General features: G+C 51.3%; 1 protein-coding gene across 2 annotated transcripts in view; it reads left to right on the forward strand.

Moving 5' to 3' along the window:
* The window catches only part of HUWE1 (HECT, UBA and WWE domain containing E3 ubiquitin protein ligase 1), a 1,655,742-nt gene that overhangs the window by 1,002,545 nt on the left and 632,065 nt on the right, over positions 1-21,132 (forward strand). For both annotated transcript variants that reach the window (XM_078664564.1, XM_078664565.1), the window contains 2 exons: positions 11,651-11,708; positions 12,099-12,194. In XM_078664564.1, coding sequence (XP_078520690.1) covers positions 11,651-11,708; positions 12,099-12,194 — 154 coding nt within the window. The remainder of the gene's footprint in view (positions 1-11,650; positions 11,709-12,098; positions 12,195-21,132) is intronic.

The raw sequence follows: 21,132 nt of genomic DNA on the forward strand, positions 1-21,132 counted from the left end.
GTATAACTATACTAGGTAAAACAACCTCCTGAGCATAAAAATTAATTTAGGGGTGTAGGCAACAAGCATTGCATAAATCACATTAGGCAGGTAATCACATTGGCTCAAAAATCACATAAGGCATAAACAGGAACGCCTTGCAGGGGCACAACACATGAAACTGTCCCTAGGCCAACTAGGCCTCTCAGGGGCTGAAACGCCCTGTGTCCAGCAAAGTCAGGGCAGGCTGCGCAGGCAGCCAAAGAAGATTCACAAGGGCCTAAACGTAGCAGTTGCCCACTAAGTGCCGGGCAGCTGTAGGACCTGAGCCTGGGACCAGCGTGCCTCCTGGCTCCTCTTCTGGGCTCTAATTAGCAAATGCCCCCTTCAGTGCTGGGGCCTCGTGAGTTTGAAAGAACTGTGTGCCCGGGAGCCTTGTGGGCTCTGAAGAAAGAAATAGGGCCTCAGGGGCCTCGTGGCTCGAAAGAAAATGCTGCCCACTGTGGGGAGGGGGGGGGGGGCCGCTGCCAGCTAGGGCCGCTCTACCTCCCGAAATGCCCCCCAAATGTAGGGGTTAACGTTGGAGCCTCTCGGGCTTGAAAATACAAACTGCCCCCGTCGTTGGAGTCTGGCTCGGGGGACTCGAGATACAACTGTCTCCCTCAGGCACTCAGAATCACGGGCGGAGCTCTCCACACCAATCCCCTCCACCTCCCCTCCCCCACTCAATCCCCCCTCAATCCCCCCCCCCCCGTCGACACTCACTGGGCTCGGTTGCGGGGAGGCTCCTGTGTCGCGGCCAGCTTCCTTCTGGGGGCGGCGGTGGTGCGGGGCTCTCTGCTTCTGCTGCCGGTCCCATGGGGCTCTCCCTCACTCACGGGAGCGCCGGAGAGAGATGCGGACGTCCAGCCGGTGGTGCAGGAGGCGCGGGGTAGGCTCCCATCTGCTTCCTGACGTTTCTCTAGCGCTTCTGGGTTAGGTCCCGCCCCTGTCACGACGTGGGTTGCCTGACTTTCTTGGTTCTCCCGGATCGCTGCGACGTTACTTGTCGATCCCGGGCCGCTGCCGTGATTTCGAGGGGAAGGCTCCCTCTTTCAAGACGATAATAAACGCGTGGTAGGCACCCGTAATATAAATAATAAAACTGGGTGGCACCCGCGAGAGTACCAAATTAGCACCAAGTCCCTACCGGGGTGGGCACCCGTCAGGGGCACAAGATGGCACCAAGGCAGGGGGATACCTAGGCCGGGGACTCCCTCTGCGGGAAGGTCACTGCTCCGTGCTGCAATTTAAAAGCAGAAGTGCTCCCTGGAAAGTAAAAAAAACACAGCGCTTCCCAGGCGCTGTAAGGAGGAAAACAGGGCTCCAATGCACTACAGGGCATAGTCCTTCAGGAGGTGGGGGGGGTGGGGGGGGGGGGGTAAAGGCTGGGCCCAGGGGCCAGCTCACAGGGCCCTCCAGGCAGGGAGGCAGTCCCAGTGGCGGTCCTCCTGGCGCCCAGCAGCAGCAGGCCCCCCTCAAATTAGGATCAGCAAGAATATTTTGTATGGGGTCACAGCCCCTTTCTATACACAGAAACCCTTTGTCTGTGTCTGCAGGGTGGGTGGAAACCAGTCACAGCTGGTTTTGGAGCACTCTGTTGTGCTCAGCCCCTCTCACCATTCACTGGCCAGGCTAGGGTCATCAGTCGCACCACAGGGGGCGAAGCCAGCATTGTGTGGGGAAAGCCCAGCCCTATTCAGGTCCCAGGTGCACCCCTCCCTCCCATCAATATGCAGATCTCTCCACTCACCACCGTGGCAGACCCATCCTGACTCCTGGAGCCAGGCTCACCAGCCAATCACAAGCCAGACAGTCATTTCACCTTTATTACACAGACAGGCCAACTTCTAGAAGTGGCACTTCCACACTAGACACATTAAAGCCGCACACATCATCGCGCAGCATTTAATCGCACGAGTCCGCACATACCAAACGTGAGCCTGCACTCCCCACACATCAGGAACTAACATGGACACATACATTATCCAGTATTTGGGTGTCTTTCATAGATTCACATGCCTGAATCATTCCCCGTCGTCGAGACGGGAGCCTCCGGTATATAAAAAGTAATGTCCTAAAGACATACATAGAAAAGAATAGGCCCAAAGGTCTCACCTTAGTAGCCTATCCACGTCCTTTTGTAGGAAGGACCAAACAGAGCAGGCCCCAAGGGTCCCACCTTGGTGGCCTATCTGTGTCCTTTTGTAAAAAAAAGGACCAAATAAAGTACAACAGCCAATCAGCTACCACCTCCTTCTAGAACCTTCCTGCCAGAAGCCCAAGTCTCTCAGATTTTCTACCGCACGTTGTGCTAGGGAGTCTCCACCTGAGTTCTCCTCAGGAATTTCTCTTTTTCTTAAAAAAAAAAACAACTTTTATTAGTCTCTAAAGTTATGTCTGATAGTCAGAAGAAAGGTCTTTTCCGGGCTTGTTCCTCCTGCAGCAAGAAAAGACTTCACATTGACGATAAACATGATAAATGTTTATATTGCCTCTACCCTCACCACCAGGCAAAGGACTGCAAAATATGTCGGACCTTCTCCAACAAGACCCTCAAGGACCGAGAAGGTCGACTTCTGTTGTGGCTCAACAGGCTCAAGACCAAGACTGATGACTTGGTATCCGAAGGTGAGAGTGTGTCTGGAGTGTCGCAATTTTCCTTGAAGAGGCCAAGGGTTTCTTCCCCTAGCCCCACAGACACCCCTCCTATGAAGACTTCTAAAAAGTCCTCAGAGGGCAAGCCATCTGTGTCTGGCAAGGACCTGCCTGTCCCAGGGAAACAGCCACTGGTCCCGGCGACGACGACGACGGCGTCGATGGTGCATTCAGCACAGAAAACCGTCTCGACGTCGACGACAGTGTCGACGACGACGGCCTCATCGGCTTCCTCCTCGTCGACGAGGACTACGCCTTCATCGTCGGCGAGTACACCTACGCCGTCGACCATCCCAGTCACTCCATCGACGACGAAGATCTCGTCGTCCGTCGACGAAGTCTACCTCGTCGACGAGGATCATCCCGTCAACGGTGGGAAAGCCGTCGACGACGAGTACACCGTCGACGGTGGGGACTTTACCGTCGACGAAAATGACGTCGAAGAAGACATCGTCGTCGCAGCCACCGTCGACGACGACTAAATTACCGTCAACGAGCTTATCTACCATGGCACCGTCGCTTTCGACGTCGACAGGACCCTGGAAGGAGTCTGCACTCCTCTCCCACGCCATGGATGCTTTTCCACCGCAAGTGAGCCATGTCACTGTGAAAATTACTAAACGGCCTATTACGCCGCACCAGATCTCGCCCGGTAGGATACAACAACTTCCTCCGGCCTGTATACTACAAGGTCAGGAGTCGGACGAGGACTCCTTTACGCAGGCTACTAGTCCATCGGACCTAGTCCTGAAATGCCAAACCACAGACGAGCCTGAAGAGGAGGAAGACCTTCCACAACAACAGGACCAGCCTCCGCCCCAGGCACAGGTTACTCCTATGGTGTGTCTCCCCGCATCCATTGTCTCGGACCTACAATTCCTCATACAGGATTATAAGGAAAGGTTCCCGGAGAAACCTTCTGCGTCAGCACCTCCAGCTGCACAGGCGCCAGCTCCTTCATCTCGCCATAGACCAACTCCCCTGGTCATTGAGAAGACACAGGTTCCGATTCAGGACGCTCCCTCATCTGACGATGAGGAGAGGGAACAGGAGGAAGGTGAAGTCGATGACGACCAGTCGGACCTGGATGCAGATCAAGATTATGTGGCACATTCTCCAGCCTCTCCGGATCCGCAGACCTCGTAGTCTCCACCTGCAGACATCGGTGGATTCCACAACATCATTGAGCGGGCGGCTAAGAGGTTCCATATGTCCATGGAAACTCAGGAAACGGAATGCTTCCTTTATGACTTCAAGGAGCCCACTAGGAAGACTTCAAGATCAATCCACATAATTGACTACATTTGGAAGCAGGGCAAACAAATCATGCAAGCGCCTGCCTCTATACAGGTGGTGGTGCCCAGGCTTGATAAGAAATACAAGGCCACCTCCACGGCACCGGCATGCCTGACAGGTCACCCCAAACCAGATTCCGTGGTGACTCAAGCGGCGCAGAAGAAATCTCGCAATCCATCCTCGCCTCTATCAACGCCACCTGATAAGGAGGGCAGGAAACTGGATGCCGTTGGCAAACGCTTTACTACCACTTCAGCCATGACGGTCAAAGTGGCTAATTCGATAGCCCTCCTGGGACGTTACAATCGCCAACTCTGGGCGGACATTGCACCCTATCTAGCAAATCTGCCGGAGGATGTCAGAGAGGAGGCACATTCACTTCTATTGGAAGGACAGACCTCAGCCTCAGAGCTCATCGATTGTGCCATTGATGCCGCCATGACTGGTTTCCGGCAATTGGCAGGAGCTGCAGTCCTGAGGCGACAGGGCTGGCTCAAGGCCACCACTTTCCGCCAGGAGGTGCAAACCAGGATATTAGATATGCCTTACGATGGCCAGCATCTGTTTGGGGAACAGATTGACGCAGCCCTTACCACCATAAAAAAGGACACGGATACTGCCAAGGCTCTGGGTACTTTACAATTCCGGACCCAGTCCTTTTGTGGCAACCGGGGAAGAGGTCAACCTGCATACAAAGGTTCCTATCAGAATAGGTCTTCGTACACATATTCACAGTCCAAGCCGCAGTTTCAGCAGCGACAACCTCAACAAGGCCGACAGTCTTCCTACGGCAAGTCCAATTACCGAGGAAGAGGCCAAAAACGACCTGCTGGCAATAGACAATGACTTGTCTCCCTCGCTAGCCCCTCCACCACTACATTCTTTAAAACTTGGAGGGAAACTGAAATACTTCCATCGCAATTGGCAAACTATAACAACGGATCGGTGGGTACTCCAACTCATTCGATTTGGACATTCCCTAGAATTTACCTCTATCCCCCCAACTACGCCACCGTGCCAGCGATCACACAGGCATCTACGATTGCTTCTTCAGGAAATAGCTTCCATGCTGCAGAAGGGAGCGATAGAGAGAGTTCCACGGGCCCACAAGAATCAGGGTTTCTACTCTCACTTCTTCCTAATCCACCAAAAAGGAAAGAAATGGCGCCCAATCCTGGATCTCAGGGCACTCAACGTGTTCCTAAAGAAACAATCGTTTCGTATGGTGACTCTGCAAGAAATCCTTGGGCTGCTGGACAAAGGGGACTACATGACGTCCTTAGACCTCCAGGACGCCTACTATCATATCCCTATTCTCAAAGGGCACAGGAAGTTCCTCAGGTTTGCGGTGGCAAGACAGCACTACCAATTTCGGGTCCTTCCATTTGGCCTCAAATCGGCCCCGAGGATCTTTACCAAATGCCTCTCACCAGTAGCGGCATTTCTTCGTCAACAAGGCCACCAGGTGTTTCCATACCTGGACGACTGGCTGGTGAAAGCACCGACGGCAGCCGCCGCAGCCTCGTCCTCCAGCGCCTGTCTGGATATTTTCCACCGCCTAGGACTGACCCTCAACACTGCCAAGTCAACTCTGGAACCCACCAAGGTCATCACATTCCTTGGAGCGACTCTGGACACGGACCGTGTCAAGGCTTTCCCCTCTCAGGAGAGAAAAATCAAGCTCATCTCCTTGGCCAAGACAGTGGCTTCGCGGAAGACTCTTCCGGTCCGCACGTTCAAGTCTCTCCTAGGCATGATGTCCTCATGCATACTGCTCGTTCCACACTGCCGCCTAAAAATGCGCCCACTCCAGGAGGCACTGACAAAGCAATGGACTCAAGCCACAGGTTCTTTCGAGGACCGCATACGAGTCACTCGACCCATTATCAATCATTTGCAATGGTGGACATCTCTCCACCACCTCTCAAAGGGTCTGCCGTTCCTGCTCCCAGCGGAGCCACACGTAATAACTACGGATGCGTCCCTGGAAGGCTGGGGAGCTGTCCTCCAGGAACTCCAGATCAACGGCAAATGGACAACACAGGAAACCAAGTTCCATATCAATCTGTTGGAGTTACGGGCGGTTTTCCTGGCTCTACAGGCGTTTCTTCCACGCATTCGTCACTCCCCAGTGCTCGTCAGGACGGACAACACCACGACGATGCACTACCTGAACAAACAGGGGGGACGCGTTCCATCTCGTTATCTCGAGAATCGCAGAGAACCTGGAACTGGCTTCTGACACATGGCATAGTGTTGAAAGCGGAGTACGTCCCGGGCAAGGACAACGTCTTGGCGGACGCACTGAGCAGGGAGAAGTTTCCTTCCCACGAATGGGAACTGGACAGGGAGGTGCTGGACCATATCTTCCAGGAGTGGGGCACCCTGAACATAGACCTCTTTGCCACCAGAGAGAACGCCAAATGCCCAAGCTTCGCAAGCAGGCATCACCACTCAGGAACCCTCGGGAATGCATTTTCCATCGCATGGCGCAACGTCTTTGCGTACGCCTTTCCGCCATTCCCACTGATTCCCAGGGTTCTCAGGAAGATGAAATCGGAACCCTGCACTCTGATCCTCATTGCTCCGTCCTGGCCGAGGCAGCACTGGTTCACAGAGCTTCATCGCCTCTCTGCCCGGCCCCCTCTTCGCCTGCAGCAGTTTCCGGCCCTGATCACGATGTCTCAAGGGCAGGTTCTCCACCCGAACCTGAGCTCTCTGAAGTTATCAGCCTGGCTCCTGAATACCGAGAATTCAGCCATCTGAACATCCCGCAGGATTGCAGAGATGTCCTTGCGAAAGCTAGAGCTGTCAGCACTAACAAAACCTACTCACTAAAATGGAAGCGATTCTGTTCCTGGTGTGTGGATCAAGGCTTGCACCCCTTCCAGGCCACTCCACAGCAGCTGCTACCATACCTGTTACACCTTGCGCAGTCAGGCCTTGCGCATACCTCCATCAAAGTGCATCTAGCGGCGATTTCAAGGTTCACAACAAAGGCTACAGGCCCATCTTTGTGGTCGGACAGACTCATCAAACAATTCCTAAAAGGTCTATTCAGGTCCTTTCCACGACCACGGCCTATTCCTCCATCGTGGCACCTCAATGTGGTTCTTCATCAACTAATGAAGCATCCCTTCGAACCCATCCATAAGGCTGAGATCAAGTTCCTCTCATGGAAAACGGCCCTCCTCCTGGCACTAACCTCTGCCAGAAGGGTCAGTGAATTGCAGGCTCTATCCATCCAGGATCCTTTTCTTCAATTCAAAGAGGACAGAGTCATTCTGAGGACTAACCCTCGCTTCATTCCAAAAGTCCCTTCGGACTTCCATCTTAATGAACCGGTGGTGCTTAGATCGTTCTTTCCGAATCCTACAACGGCAGCTGAAAGAACTCTACATTCTCTGGATCTAAAGAGATGCCTTAAATTCTACATCGATAAGACACGACACTTTCGAAAGTCATCCCAGCTCTTCATTGCCTTTAGTAGACCAAGACTGGGCATGCCCCTGACAAAGCAGAGCATCTCCAGATGGATCTCTTCTGCGATCACCTTTTGTCACGACAAGGCCGGACGGCCTTTAGACTCACGAGTCAAAGCTCATTCGACTAGAGCCACGTCTGCGGCGCTGTTCGCTGGAGTGCCGATATTGGACATCTGCAGAGCGGCGACATGGAAGTCCCCGCACACCTTCACCAGGCACTACTGCCTGGATACTGAGCTGATGAAGGATGCAGCAGTGGGCCGAGCAGTGCTTCGCCATCTATTCCAGTGAGGTGAGCCCTACTACATCCCTCCATCCTTTACGGGTATGCACATTCTCTTACTGTATTTATATGCCATTGCATTTGGTGATTTGTAGTCATGTGATATGTTTTATCTACATGTTCATACCTGCTCTTCATACAGAATGTGCATAATGTATTGCTCGCTACTCTGATTCAGGCATGTGAATCTATGAAAGACACCCAAATACTGGATAAGAAATGCGTTACTTACCTGTAACTGCAGTTATCCAGTATTAGTGTCTTTCATAGATTCACATGCACCCTCCCGCCTCCCCTGGCAGGGCTCACCTTTCTCTCTGAGTTTACGCCTAACTAGCTTGGTGCGTACGAAAATCTGAGAGACTTGGGCTTCTGGCAGGAAGGTTCTAGAAGGAGGTGGTAGCGGATTGGCTGTTGTACTTTATTTGGTCCTTTTTTTTTACAAAAGGACACAGATAGGCCACCAAGGTGGGACCCTTGGGGCCTGCTCTGTTTGGTCCTTCCTACAAAAGGACGTGGATAGGCCACTAAGGTGAGACCTTTGGGCCTATTCTTTTCTATGTATGTCTTTAGGACATTACTTTTTTTATACCGGAGGCTCCCGTCTCGACGACGGGGAATGATTCAGGCATGTGAATCTATGAAAGACACTAATACTGGATAACTGCAGTTACAGGTAAGTAACGCATTTCTTCCCCATGCATTCCGATGGGAGGGCAGGCCTATCTCACAACATGCACTCAGAGTGCGCACGCACTTTCCACTGGGACACAGTGAAAGTGCTCAGAAGCCAAAAATAACTAACACCAAGTCACCTACCAAAACAAAAAGTTCAGGGGTTTACCTGCCAGAATGGCCAAGTCCAACAGGGGTCCTCGCTCCTCTTCGTCGCCGGCTCCGGCGTTGTCGATGACTCATCTCGTTGCCGAGAGACGCCCATGGATCCATGCATGGATCCCAGCTGATGTCAGGTGGCCTCGTACCACCTCCACTAACATCGACGTGTAAGGCACCGCAAGTGGTGTCGGCTTGCCCCATGGCTAACGCCGTACCCGGCTTCCACCCTGACGCTGAGACTGCACTGGACCGGTGTCGATCGACGCCGATATCGACTGGGAATTTCGATCCCTTTCTCCATCCGCCTCACTCTTTTCCGCCTGCCTGGAGGGTTGGGGAGGACTGGTTGGGGTCTGAGGACCCTCTTGCAGCCAAGTGCGAGTTAGACTCGGACTGGGAAGAGGATTTGGAGGATTCAGGTGATATGGATTTTACTCCAGAACCCAGCACACTGTTTCCTTCTACTGTGGCTACGGAGGAGGGTGGTAGGTATTAAGTGGTGTTGCATAGGGCAGCCGAGGCTCTCCACCTCGAGATACCTACAGTGGCCGTCAGGACTAACCTCCTGACAGATGGTGCACAGCAGAGGCTCTGGATCCCCTGTCTGCCCCTCTTTCAAAAGTCTTTTTATTTCTTCTTTCTTTTGCCCAGCAGGGCTCTGCTCTGGGCACTATCAAGGGCTACCTTTCTGCTATTTCAGCCTTTCTCAGGCTCCCTGATCAGCCCTCTCTCTTCAAGTCCCCTGTTGTAAATAGATTCCTCAAGGGCATTACTCGCCTTTCCCCTCCTATTCCTTTTGTGATGCCACAGTGGGACTTGAATCCGGTTCACATATTTAATGGTGCTCCCTTTGAGCCTCTTCATAATTGTAATTGCCCTCTGCGTCTCTTGACTCTAAAGACTGCTTTCCTGGTTGCCATCACCTCTGCTAGGAGAGTGAGTGAGCTCTAGGCTCTTTCTTGTAAACCTCCTTTTCTCTGTCCATCTGGACAAGGTTGTGCTCAGAACCCGTCCATCCTTTATGCCAAAAGTTGTCACTGCTTTTCACATCAGGTCAACTCCTTGTTGGCTATGTGGGCGCCAAGAAAGGCTGGGCTGTGCTGAAATGGACCATCTCTCGGTGGGTCGTTCGTGCATCATAATGTGTTATTCCTTGGCAAAGAAGGAACCTCCAGTAGGTCGGCACACCCATTCCATTAAGGCGACGGCAGCCACTACTGAATTGGGATGTGGAGTCCCCCTCATTGACATCTGTCAGGCAGCCACGTGAGCATCCCACAAAACACTGCTGCCTGGACAGCCAAGTCGGAGAGACAGAATCTTTGGCCATTCAGTTCTCCAGGACTTTCTGGTGTGATCTTGGTTAGCAGACCCACCTCCGGGGTTGATATTGCTGGGGTATCTATTCTAAGGTAAGGAATCTATAACTAATAGCCTCTTTCAGATGAACAAGTGACTTACCTTTGGTAACTATTAATCTGTAAGATACATATATTAGTTATGGATTACTTACCGCCCCACCCATCCTCCCTGTCCTGCGAATTGACTTCTAGGGTAAGGGACTTCATTTCAGGGCCCTTACTTTTGTGCACCAGGGGTCAGTGTCTTGCATGGATCTGTACTTCTGGTGTGGAATGTCGTGTAAAGAACTGACGTCAGCGCTCGAGGGCAGCGTCTAAGTAGATACCACAACATTATCCCGGTGATCACGACGCCAATGACAAACGTGGAATCGACCAATGCCGCTGATCGACGCGCAGAGGTACTGCTCCGAAAATTTTTCTCCGGATTCAGTCTGACACCTGGGAGTAAATCTAAGGTAAGGAATCCATAACTAATATATATCTCTTACAGATATATCGTTACCGAAGGTTCTTTATTAAAATGTCTGACAGCACTTACAAAGCCCAGAAGTTCGACTTTGGGGTTTGTTGGGGTGCCCTGCTGATGCAGGGGCACCCTAACTTATAACCAATCACCCTGCCCTCAGTACTGAAGGGCCTGCCATAGGGGTGACTGATATTTTTTAAGTGCAGTGACCTCAGATATAAGGAAACTTAGATCTGTTGTGATAGGTGCAAGTACCATCTCACACAGGCCACAATGGCAAACTAAAGTCACAGCATGAGTGCTCTCATGGGTTGCACAATACATGCTGCAGCCCATGGGAGACCCCTGGTGTGCCTGTGCCCTGGGTACCTCAGTACCATATACTAGGACTTACAAGGTAAACTAGTAGCCAATTGTAAAGGTGCAAGAGTACTCACCATGCCAATTTACGGGATAAAGCACAGTTGCTGGGTCCTGATTAGCAGGATCCTAGGAGAGGAGGTCACAAACACACTGCCACCAGGCAAAATGTGGGAGTAACCACACCAGAAGGATCTACCTTCTTACGTTTCGCATGGAACGGACAGAGAACATTTGTAATGTTGGCCAGCCAAAGGGGTTAAACGTAGAACTTGCGTATTAGACTATTATTTTAAGTAACCATGGAGTTTTGTTTGTATAGTAGCACAATTGCAGTTTATAAATCCCACAAATCATGGCGAAGTACTCCGATATTGTACTGGACTCTCACTTCTAGGGGAGGATCCCCTCTCTAGTAACTTCACATTGTGATCTGGCATTTTATATGAATTTATTTATGCTATTTGAAATGTTTTATGTAAATATATACATTTGGTAGAATTTTGTATTATGACATTACCTTAAGTTGATTTGGCAAAATGAATAAGCATGATTTTATTCATTCAATATTCCACAGCAGGAACCAGCTGGTGAACTCTGAAGCACATCCTTTAAAGCCCTATTTGTCATTGGCAATGCCATGTGTAGAGTACTAGGACATGGTAGAAGCTTCTAGCAATGGTGGGAATATGAATTAGTAATCAATACGGTTTGTTTTGTAAACGCTTTTGAAGGTGAGCCGAAGGAAGTATAGATATGCTATTGGGTTTGTTTAGACCAGAAGCGGAAATGACATTTGGCAGAATAAATGTGCCTGTTTTCTATAGATCATTATTGGTTTGCTCATTCGGGAGGTGCTCATGTTCACTCCTTTGAATTGTAGGTTGAGAATGAACTGGAAGATCTGATTGATGAACTTCTAGAGCGAGACGGGTCAGCAGGTAAGAACACTGACTTGGATTGATGCAAGTTGCACACTGGCTAGAATCCAGGCAAAAGGCGGTGTTTGGGTGTATGAGACCAGCGAGCTGAGGGTGTAGGTAAATGTAACTGCCCTATCTATTGGTGTTGAGCAGTGTTTGGGGCAGTGAACTATCAAAAATTCCACAGCTTGTGTGTTGAACTATTAGTCGGACAGTAGGTGATGGAATTTGCAGTTTTTTCTCCTCACTGGTCTCACCTGTTAATCCAATGTCAGTTCACATTTGACATATATTTACTTCATGGTGTGGTATTTCTTTGCATTGAATGGCTCCTTGATACGAAGATGTGTCCGGTAGAGGGGATTATGACTTATTGCTTAGAAATGCACTTTTTTTCTGACTTGTCAGTGAATCGAACCGAAGATGAGTCTCAAGAAGATGTTCTGATGGACGAGGCACCCTCCAACCTTAGCCAGGCATCAACGCTGCAGGCCAACCGGGAAGGTGAGGTGGGGGCTACTCATGGTATATTGTAAACTTAAAGGGTATCTGTGTGCCTTTATAGCAGGAAACAATGCTGTAGCTACAGACTTAAAAGAACATTTAAATGTTAGAAAAATTAAAAGAAAGTTTATAATTAATGTGAAATTGTCCTTCGAGATACATTTCTTAGTATTACAGGTGCTTCACTCTTTTGTGTTCTGATGTCCTGTGATAGAATATCTGATAGACTACTAGCTGCAGATTCTTTAACGTAGAATTATCCCCAGGCTTGAGACTGGATCCGGAAACATTTTTGCCCAGCATCCTTGCGTGCTGGGGAAACTGCATCACGCGACTCCTCCCTGACGTCCGCGTACGTGACGTCAGCGAGGTCGAATAAGTCCCTCCCGGGCGCGCATCCTTCAGTTTTTTCCTTCATCGCGTGCAACGTGATTCCGGATCGTGCTCCTGGCCTGTTTCGGGTCTTTCGCTTGCGTGTGTGTGTATGTGGGAACAGTGTGCGAATGCCTTCGGGCTTTAAGACGTGCTCGTCTTGTGCGTGCCCAATGTCGGCAACTGATCCTCACCCCATCTGCATGTGGTGTTTGGGAGAGCACCACAACACCACTGATTGTGAGGCGTGCCAGCAGATGAAACCGAAGTCCCGGCGGGAGTGACGGAGGAAACTTCTTTAAGCCCGCATGTCCATGTCTGCATCTGTACCACGCCCGGCCCCTGCGAAGGGTTTTAGGAATCGCCGTCTTCGACATCGGCCTGCTTCCTGGCTGCAAAAGTGTTGCTCACCTGTCTGTAAGTGTAGCAGTTTGTCCCCGAGGGCTGGTTCCCGGCCTGTTGGGGACACGTGCTCTCCGTGGATGGTGCGGCCCTGATTGTTGTCCCCCTTGTGAGAAGTTGGCCTGATATATGATGCTCACTAGTTCTAGTGATTGTAGGAAGGTAGATCCCTGACTATGGTTGCCCCCAACTTTTTGCCTGGTGTTTTGCTGGTTTTCTGACTTAGTTGACCTGGGGCCCTGCTATTCAGGACCCCAGGCCTACTGCTCTCTCTGTAAAATGGATTCCATGTACCCTAGGTACATATCTAATTGGATACTGAGTCACCTTATCAGTCCCTGTACAGTGTACCTTAGGTACCCAGGGCATAGGTGTACCCAGGGCCTACCAGGGGCTGCAGCATGTATTATGCCACCTCTGGCTGGCCATCCAAATCTGACACAACTGGCTGCACAACAGCTGGGGCAAGGTGGTGTAATCACCCTTTGCTTTAGATATAGTATACCTATATCTAACCCTAAAATGGACACACAGATCTCCTATCAGTCACTCCTATGGCAGGCCTTGACAATCCTGAAGGCAGAGTGCTTGGAATCGTGTGAGATAGTGCTCTGGCATGAGCTGAGCCTGTCTGCGGCTTTCGGGATCCATCCCTTAGCCGTTTCCATGATATCGCATACCATATACTCTTAAGTGCATTATAATCCTCGCGGTTATATGCCAACTCTGGTATCGCTTTATCAAAACATGTCGAGTAAGGTGTCATACGAATTGGAATACTAACCCCTCGCCAATTCTGGCGACGGGGTTAGCATTCCACCCTTTTAGAGGGACACGACATGTATGTAACCTGTAACCCCGGTTAAAGTCAGACAGAGCCTTAGCACCACAAAATGGATGCTGCCACCGAGACACAAGTCTGCCCTCCTGCTGCTGGGAGTCCTCCCAGCACAGGAGGCAAGGACAAAGGGTTTCCTGCCAGGGGCGGTGCCAGCACCGTCCCAGACAGGATTTTGTGTATCCTAGGTAGGCAGGGCTTTAGAGGAAGGTGACTGCAAGTGGCACCCCGGTGCTCACTGTGCATAGGCCGGCTGAAACCAGTTCCAGGGGCACTCCAGCCCCTGGCCTGGGGAAAGCCTGCCAAAGGAGAGGGGTGTAACCACCCCCCTGCTAGTCCCACCCATAGGGCAGGACTTGGTCGCGTGCCAGCCACTTTTTGCAGGATAAAGGTAGGACCTGGCCCCCTTCCAAATCAGATCATCTTTGAATCCTGAAACTACTTTCCACGAAAGGAACTCAAGACTTCTTCCCAAGATTCTCCCTTGTGACTAAGGAGTAGTCACCCTGCAGCAGCAGGCACCAACCAAGCATCGCGGTTTGTTGCCAGTCTCTCCTTCGGATCAAGACTGCTCCAGCACGACGAGAACCGGCTTCCCTGGCACCTCTGACCTCAACCTACATCATCAGCCCAGCTGTGATCCGTGGGTGTGACGAGACCTCGAGGGACCGGCCATCTTCAGAACTGCACGACGCTTGTCCAGCACGACTCCCGAGTGACCCTCGACTGAGTGCTTTGGGGTAAGAGAAGCCCCGACCCTGAGCAGCTCCAGCACCGAAGTTCAGCCCCCCTGCATCCACGAGATCTGCGTGGGGCCCTTCTGCTCTTTGCTGCCAACCGCGTTGTCCAGGTCGCTTGCCCGTTGGCTAGTGGCCCTCTCACGACGCTCCACGACGACAACTACTGCTGGTCTGGTTGCTCCAGACTAGCCCATGCTCCCCTCCAACAGAGGAGCACCCTGGACCCTCCTGGTCCACTCAAGACGCCATTTTAGGTCCACCGCGTGGGCCTTGCATTTGCCAAGACTTGTTGCCCCAATCCTGGGTCCAGCGACGTCGACAGCAAGAACCTTTGTGGGACAGCTCGCACCTCCATCCTGGTCGCCGACAACGCCTCCTGGTCCGAGAGACTGCAGAGCCCAGCAGCGCCCACTCACCTGACTGCGGTGACTTCGCCCGGTGCCATCCTGGTGCCCACTTAATCACTGGCTAGTGATTCAGAACTTGGTCCCCTCTGCTTTCAGGTCTTCTTCTTCCCTGATCCAGGCTTGGATCTCTTCGAACTTTTCTTCACTGGCCGCCTGCCAGTAACAACTTCTTCAGGGTCCTGGTCCTTCAACGAGGGCTTCCGACGCAACTTGAACCCTATGCAGCCGCAGCCCCTGGGCTAGGTAAACTGAGTACTCCGGTGCTCCAGCATAGTCCAACACTCTAGGTGTTCGGATCCACTCCCGTTTTCGTCCCAGCTAGTCGGGTTCGCCCGAGAACAGTGACTTTGTAAATTCTAGCTTCCATAGACTTTGTCCCGCATCCCGCGTGAGAGTGCACACTCTGCACCCGAGTTCCCTAGGCCTCCTGCTAGTAATCTAAAGGTTCAGTAGTCCAGTCCTAGCGATCCCAAAGCCTCTGAGAATCGTTACTTACCTGCTAGTAATTTGCATTCCACTTTTGTAATATATGGTTTTTCGTGCCCCTAGGGCATTTGTGTAAATTGTGCGACTTAAAGTATTTTCGTAAGAGTTTTGTTGTGTGCTTAGCTCCCTGACTCATAAAGAGTTCAGGGTAGTCTTGTTATAAATAAATACACTGTTTATTTTCATAACACTTGTGTGGTGTCCTTTCACTGGGTGTTCAAGGGGTAATGTGATGGTAAAACAGCTGGCTTAACACGCCCTCTGGAGCCTTAGACTGCTCGTATCCATGCTACTAGGATAGCTGGTCTATAAGGTTGACTTACAACCAATCATCAATAAGGGTTGTTTGGACTGATACATAGTGATCACTAGAATAGTGAGCACTGCATATCAGGCCAACTTCTCACAGTGATCACCTTGTATCAGTCCAAACAACCCTTATGGTGATTGGTTGTAAGTCAACCTTATAGACCAGCTCTCCTAATGGTAGCGTGGACAAAGCAGTCTTAGGCTAAACTCTTTTGGCATGTGAAGCCAGCTGCTTTACCACAATATAACCCCTTGAATACCAGATGAAAGGACAGCACACAGGTTGTTATGAAAATAAACAGTATATTTATTAATAACAACACCTCTGAACTCTTTGAGGTCAGAGGGCTAAGCACATGACCATCTCTTACGAAAAATACTACAAGTTGCACAAAATTACAATAGTGCCCTAGGGGCACAACAAACCATATACTAAGTAAGTGGAATGTGAAAGTCTATAAAAGGAATGGAGCTGTCCAGAGGCTGTAGGATAGATGGGACCACACTATACTAACTTCAGGTAAGTAATAGGAGGCCCACGGAACGCGTGTGCAGAGTGTGAACTCACACGCGAGATGCGTAACAACGTCTATGGACAGTACAGTTCAAGTAAAAGGTGAGTACGGACAATCCTGACTAGGTAGGACTAAAACGACTGTGGAACTGGACACTAGGACAGTTAAACTACCCTTGAGCACCGAAATGCTCTCGTTACCTCACCCACGGGCTGCGGGTGCATAGGTGTCAAAGTGCGTCGGGTTCTCGTGTTGAAGTCAATGGAGCCTTAAAGAAAAGATGCTGCAGGCGACCAGGAGGAAGATGTCCGGTGCAATCCAAGGGTGGATATTTGAAGAAGACCTGAAAGCAGAGGGGACAATGTTCAGTCACTAGCCAGTGACTGGAGTGGAACCAGGAAGGAACCAGATGTCGTCGTCGCGATCAGGTGAAGAGTGGACGCTTGACTCTGCAGCCACGTGGACCAGGAGGTGTCTTCGACGACCAGGATGGAGGCACGAGCTGTCCCACGCAGGCTCTCGCTGTCGGCAGTGTCGGATCCGGGATTGGACTCAACAGGCCTTGGCAAAGGCAACCCACGCGGTGAGTGAAGAAAGCGTCTGGTGCGGACTAGGAGAGTCCAGGGTGCCCCTCTTTTGGAAGGGAGCAAGGGCCAGTCTGGAGCAACCAGACCAGCAGCAAAGATTCAAAGGTTCGTCATCTAGGAGGTCACTAGCCAGCCGGCAAGTGACCAGACAACGCGTCGAGCAGCAAACAAGCAGAAGGGCCCCACGCAGATCTCGTGAATGCCGGAGGGCTGATCTTCGGTGCAGGGGCTGCTCGGGGCTGGGGCTTCTCAATCCCAAAGTTTACCTCGGGAGTCGTGCTGGAAGCGAAGTGCTGGAAGCGAAGTGCAGGTTCGTTCAAGATGGCCGGTCCCACGTGTCTCGTCGTACCCACGGGTCTCAGCTTTGCTGCAGATGTGAGTTGAGGTCGGAGAGGTCTGGGAATCCGGGTCTCGTCGGGCTCTGAAGTCTGGATCCTCGAGGGAAGACGACAAAGTGAAGCCGCTGGACGCTTGATGGTGCCTGCAGTTGCAGGGTGGACACTCCTTGCCCACAAGGGAGATTCTTCAGTCTTCTGTGGAGCAGAACGTCGAAGGCCAGAGTTTCTTCTTGTAGAATAGTTCAGGATAATCTAATTTGGAATGGGACCAGCTCCTGCCTTTATTCTCCTAAAGGGGGCTGCACTACTGACTAGGTCCCTCCCCTGGGTGGAACCAGGAAGGGGGGTGGTTACACCCCCTATCCTTTGTCCGGTTTCCCACAAGAGCTGGGGCTGGGATGCCCCAGCAACTGGTTTGAACCGGTGTATGCACAGGGCACCTTGTGTGCCCCAGGCATGTCTTATTCCTTGCAGGCCTCCCTACCTCAATACACAAAATCCTGTCTGGGGTGGTGCTAGCACCTCCCAAGGCAGGAAACCCTTTGTCCAAGCCATCCTCGCTGAAAGGACTCCCAGCAGCAGGAGGTCAGACTTGTGTCTGTGGTGGCAGCATCCATTTTGTGATGCTGAGGCTCGAGTTAACTTTAACCGGGGTTCACAGTTACATACATGTCGTGTCCCTCTAGAAGGGTGAAATGCTACCCCCGTCGCCAGAATTGGCGAGGGGGTAGTATTCCAAATCGTATGACACCTTACTCGAGATGTTTTAATAATGCTATACCAAAGTTAGCATTCAACCGCGAGGTTGATAATGCACTTAAGAGTATATGGTATAGCGTTATCATGGTTCCGCAAGCTGCAGACGGGCTCAGCTCATGCCACAGCACCATCTCACATAATTCCAAGCACTCTGCCTTCAGGATTGATAAGGCCTGCCATAGGAGTGACTGATAGGAATATATGTGTCCATTTTAGGGTTAGATATAGGTATACTATATCTACAGCAAAGGGTGTTTACCCAGGGCCTACCAGGGGCTGAAGCATGTATTATGCCACCCCTGGCTGGCCATCCAAAACTGACACAACTGGCTGCTTGACAGCTGGGGGCAAGGTGGTGTAATCACCCCTGCTCTAGATATAGTATACCTATATCTAAACCTAAAATGGGCACACAGATCTCCTATCAGTCACTCCTATGGCAGGCCTTAACAATCCTGAAGGCAGAGTGCTTGGAATCGTGTGAGATGGTGCTCTGGCATGAGCTGAGCCTGTCTGCGGCTTTCGGGATCTATCCCTTAGCCGTTTCCATGATAGCCTCAGACCATATACTCTTAAGTGCCTTATAATCCTCGCGGTTATGGTAACTTTGGTCTGACATTATCTAAACATGTCGTGTAAGGTGTCATACGCTTTGGAATACTACCTCCTCGCCAGTTCTGGCGACGGGGGTAGCATTCCACCCCTCTAGAGGGAGAAGACATGTTGGTAGCCTGTAACCCCGGTTAAAGTTGGACATAGCCTCAGCTCCACAAAATGGATGCTGCCACAGAGACACAAGTCTGACCTCCTGCTGCTGGGAGTACTTTCAGCGAGGAGTGCTTGGACAAAGGGTTTCCTGTCAGGGGCGGTGCCAGCACCATCCCAGACAGGGTTTTGTGTATCCCAGGTAGGCAGGGCTATAGAGGAAGGTGACTGCAAGTGGCACCCCGGTGCTCACTGTGCATATGCCGGCTCAAACCAGTTCTTGGGGCACACCAGCCCCTGAGCTGGGGAGAGACCGGACAAAGGAGAGGGGTGTAACCACCCCCCTCCTAGTCCCACCCATAGGGCAGGACTTAGTCGCGTTCCAGCCCCTTTTCTCAGGATAAAGGTAGGAGCAGGCCCCCTTCCAAATTAGATCATCTTTGAATCCTGAAACTACTTTCTACGAAAGGAACTCAAGACTTCTTCCTAAGATTTCTCCCTTGTGACTAAGGAGTAGTCACCCTGCAGCAGCAGGCACCAACCAAGCATCGCGGTTTGCTGTAAGTCTCTCCTCCGGATCAAGACTGCCCAGCTCGACGAGAACCGGCTTCCCTGGCACCTCTGACCTCTACCTGCATCATCAGCCCAGCTGAGATTCGTGGGTGTGACGAGACCTCGAGGGACCGGCCATCTTCAAGAATGCACGACGCTTGCCCAGCACGACCACCGAGGGATCCTTGAGTGAGTGCTTTGGGGTTTGAGAAGCCCCAACCCTGAGCAGCTCCAGCACCGAAGTCCAGCCCCCCAGCATCCACGAGATCTGCGTGGGGCCCTTCTGCTCTTTGCTGCGCACCGCGTTGTCCAGGACACTTGCCCGTTGGCTAGTGGCCCTTCTGACGACGAACCACGACGACAACACCGCTGGTCTGGTTGCTCCAGACTGGCCCTTGCTCCCCTCCAACAGAGGAGCACCCCGGACTCTCCTGGTCCACTCCAGATGCCATTTTGAGTCCACCGCGTGGGCTTGCATTTGCCAAGAGTTGTTGCCCCAATCCTGGGTCCAGCGACGTCGACAGCAGAAACCTTCCTGGGACAGCTCGCCCCTCCATCCTGGTCGCCGACAACGCCTCCTGGTCCGAGAGACTGCAGAGCCCAGCGTCGCCCACTCACCTGGTCGAGGTGACTTCGCCCGGTGCCATCCTGGTGCCCACCTAATCACTGGCTAGTGATTCAGGACTTGGTCCCCTCTGCTTACAGGTCTCCATCTTCACCGATCCAGGCTTGGATCACATCGAACATCTTCACTGGTCGCCTGCCAGCAACTTCTTCTTTCAGGCTCCATAGACTGCAACGAGGATTCCCGACGTCTTTTCAGACCTATGCAGCCGCCGCCCCTGGGCTAGGTAACCTAAGCATTTGGGTGCTCCAGCATAGCTTAACTATCTAAGTGTCCAGATCCTTTTTCGTTTCAGCTCTACCTAGTCTGATTCGTCCGATAACACTAACTTTGCATTTACTAGCCTCCATAGACTTTGTTCCGCATCCCGCGTGAGAGTGCACACTCTGCACCCGATCTCCCTAGGCCTCCTGCTTGTAATCTAAAGGTTCAGTAGTCTAGTCCTAGCGACCCCAAAGCCTATGAGAATAGTTACTTACCTGCTAGTAATTCGCATTCCACTTTTGCAGTATATGGTTTTTCGTGCCCCTCGGGCATTTGTGTAAATTGTGCAACTTTCAGTATTTCTTTAAGAGTTTTGTATTGTGCTTAGCTACCTGACTCATAAAGAGTTCAGGGTAGTACTGTTATAAATAAATATACTTTTATTTTCATAACAACTTGTGTGGTGTCCTTTCACTTGGTGTTCAAAGGGTAAATGTGGTGGTAAACATCTGGCTTAACACGCCCTCTAGAGTCTTAGCCTTAGACTGCTCGTATCCATGCTACTAGGATAGCTGGTCTATCAGGTTGACTTACAACCAATCATCAATAAGGGTCGTTGGAATGATACATAGTGATCACTAGAATAGTGAGCACTGCATATCAGGCCAACTTCTCACACTGGATACCTAAGGTACATGTGTGTCAATTTAGAGAGAGAATAGCTAGGCTGTGGGTCTGATTAGCAGGCCCACAGCCAGGGAAAGTCGTAAACCAGTGAAGCAAAAAGCAAAAATCTGGGGTGACGATAGGATTGCAGACCCCACTCTCCTACATTGTCCTTGCTTGTTTGTCCCGGACTGGTTCCCCTTCATTGTTCTTGATTGGGGTTGTAGTCCTGCTACATGTTATCATGACATTATTGATATGTTCTTGGTTTCCTTACTGGCAGGGTCACTGATCAGGGTGGTGCTCTGTTCTTTATCCATTTCCCTGCCCTTAGGTGCTGCAGTGTCTGGCACTGCCCCTTATGGTGTTGTTCCTCACCATTCCTTTTCTATGTTTCTGCTCTTTTGCTCACTGTTCCCGTTCTGTCACAGTT

This window comes from Lissotriton helveticus, chromosome 10 (assembly GCF_964261635.1).
Source record: "Lissotriton helveticus chromosome 10, aLisHel1.1, whole genome shotgun sequence".
NCBI lineage: Eukaryota > Metazoa > Chordata > Amphibia > Caudata > Salamandridae > Lissotriton > Lissotriton helveticus.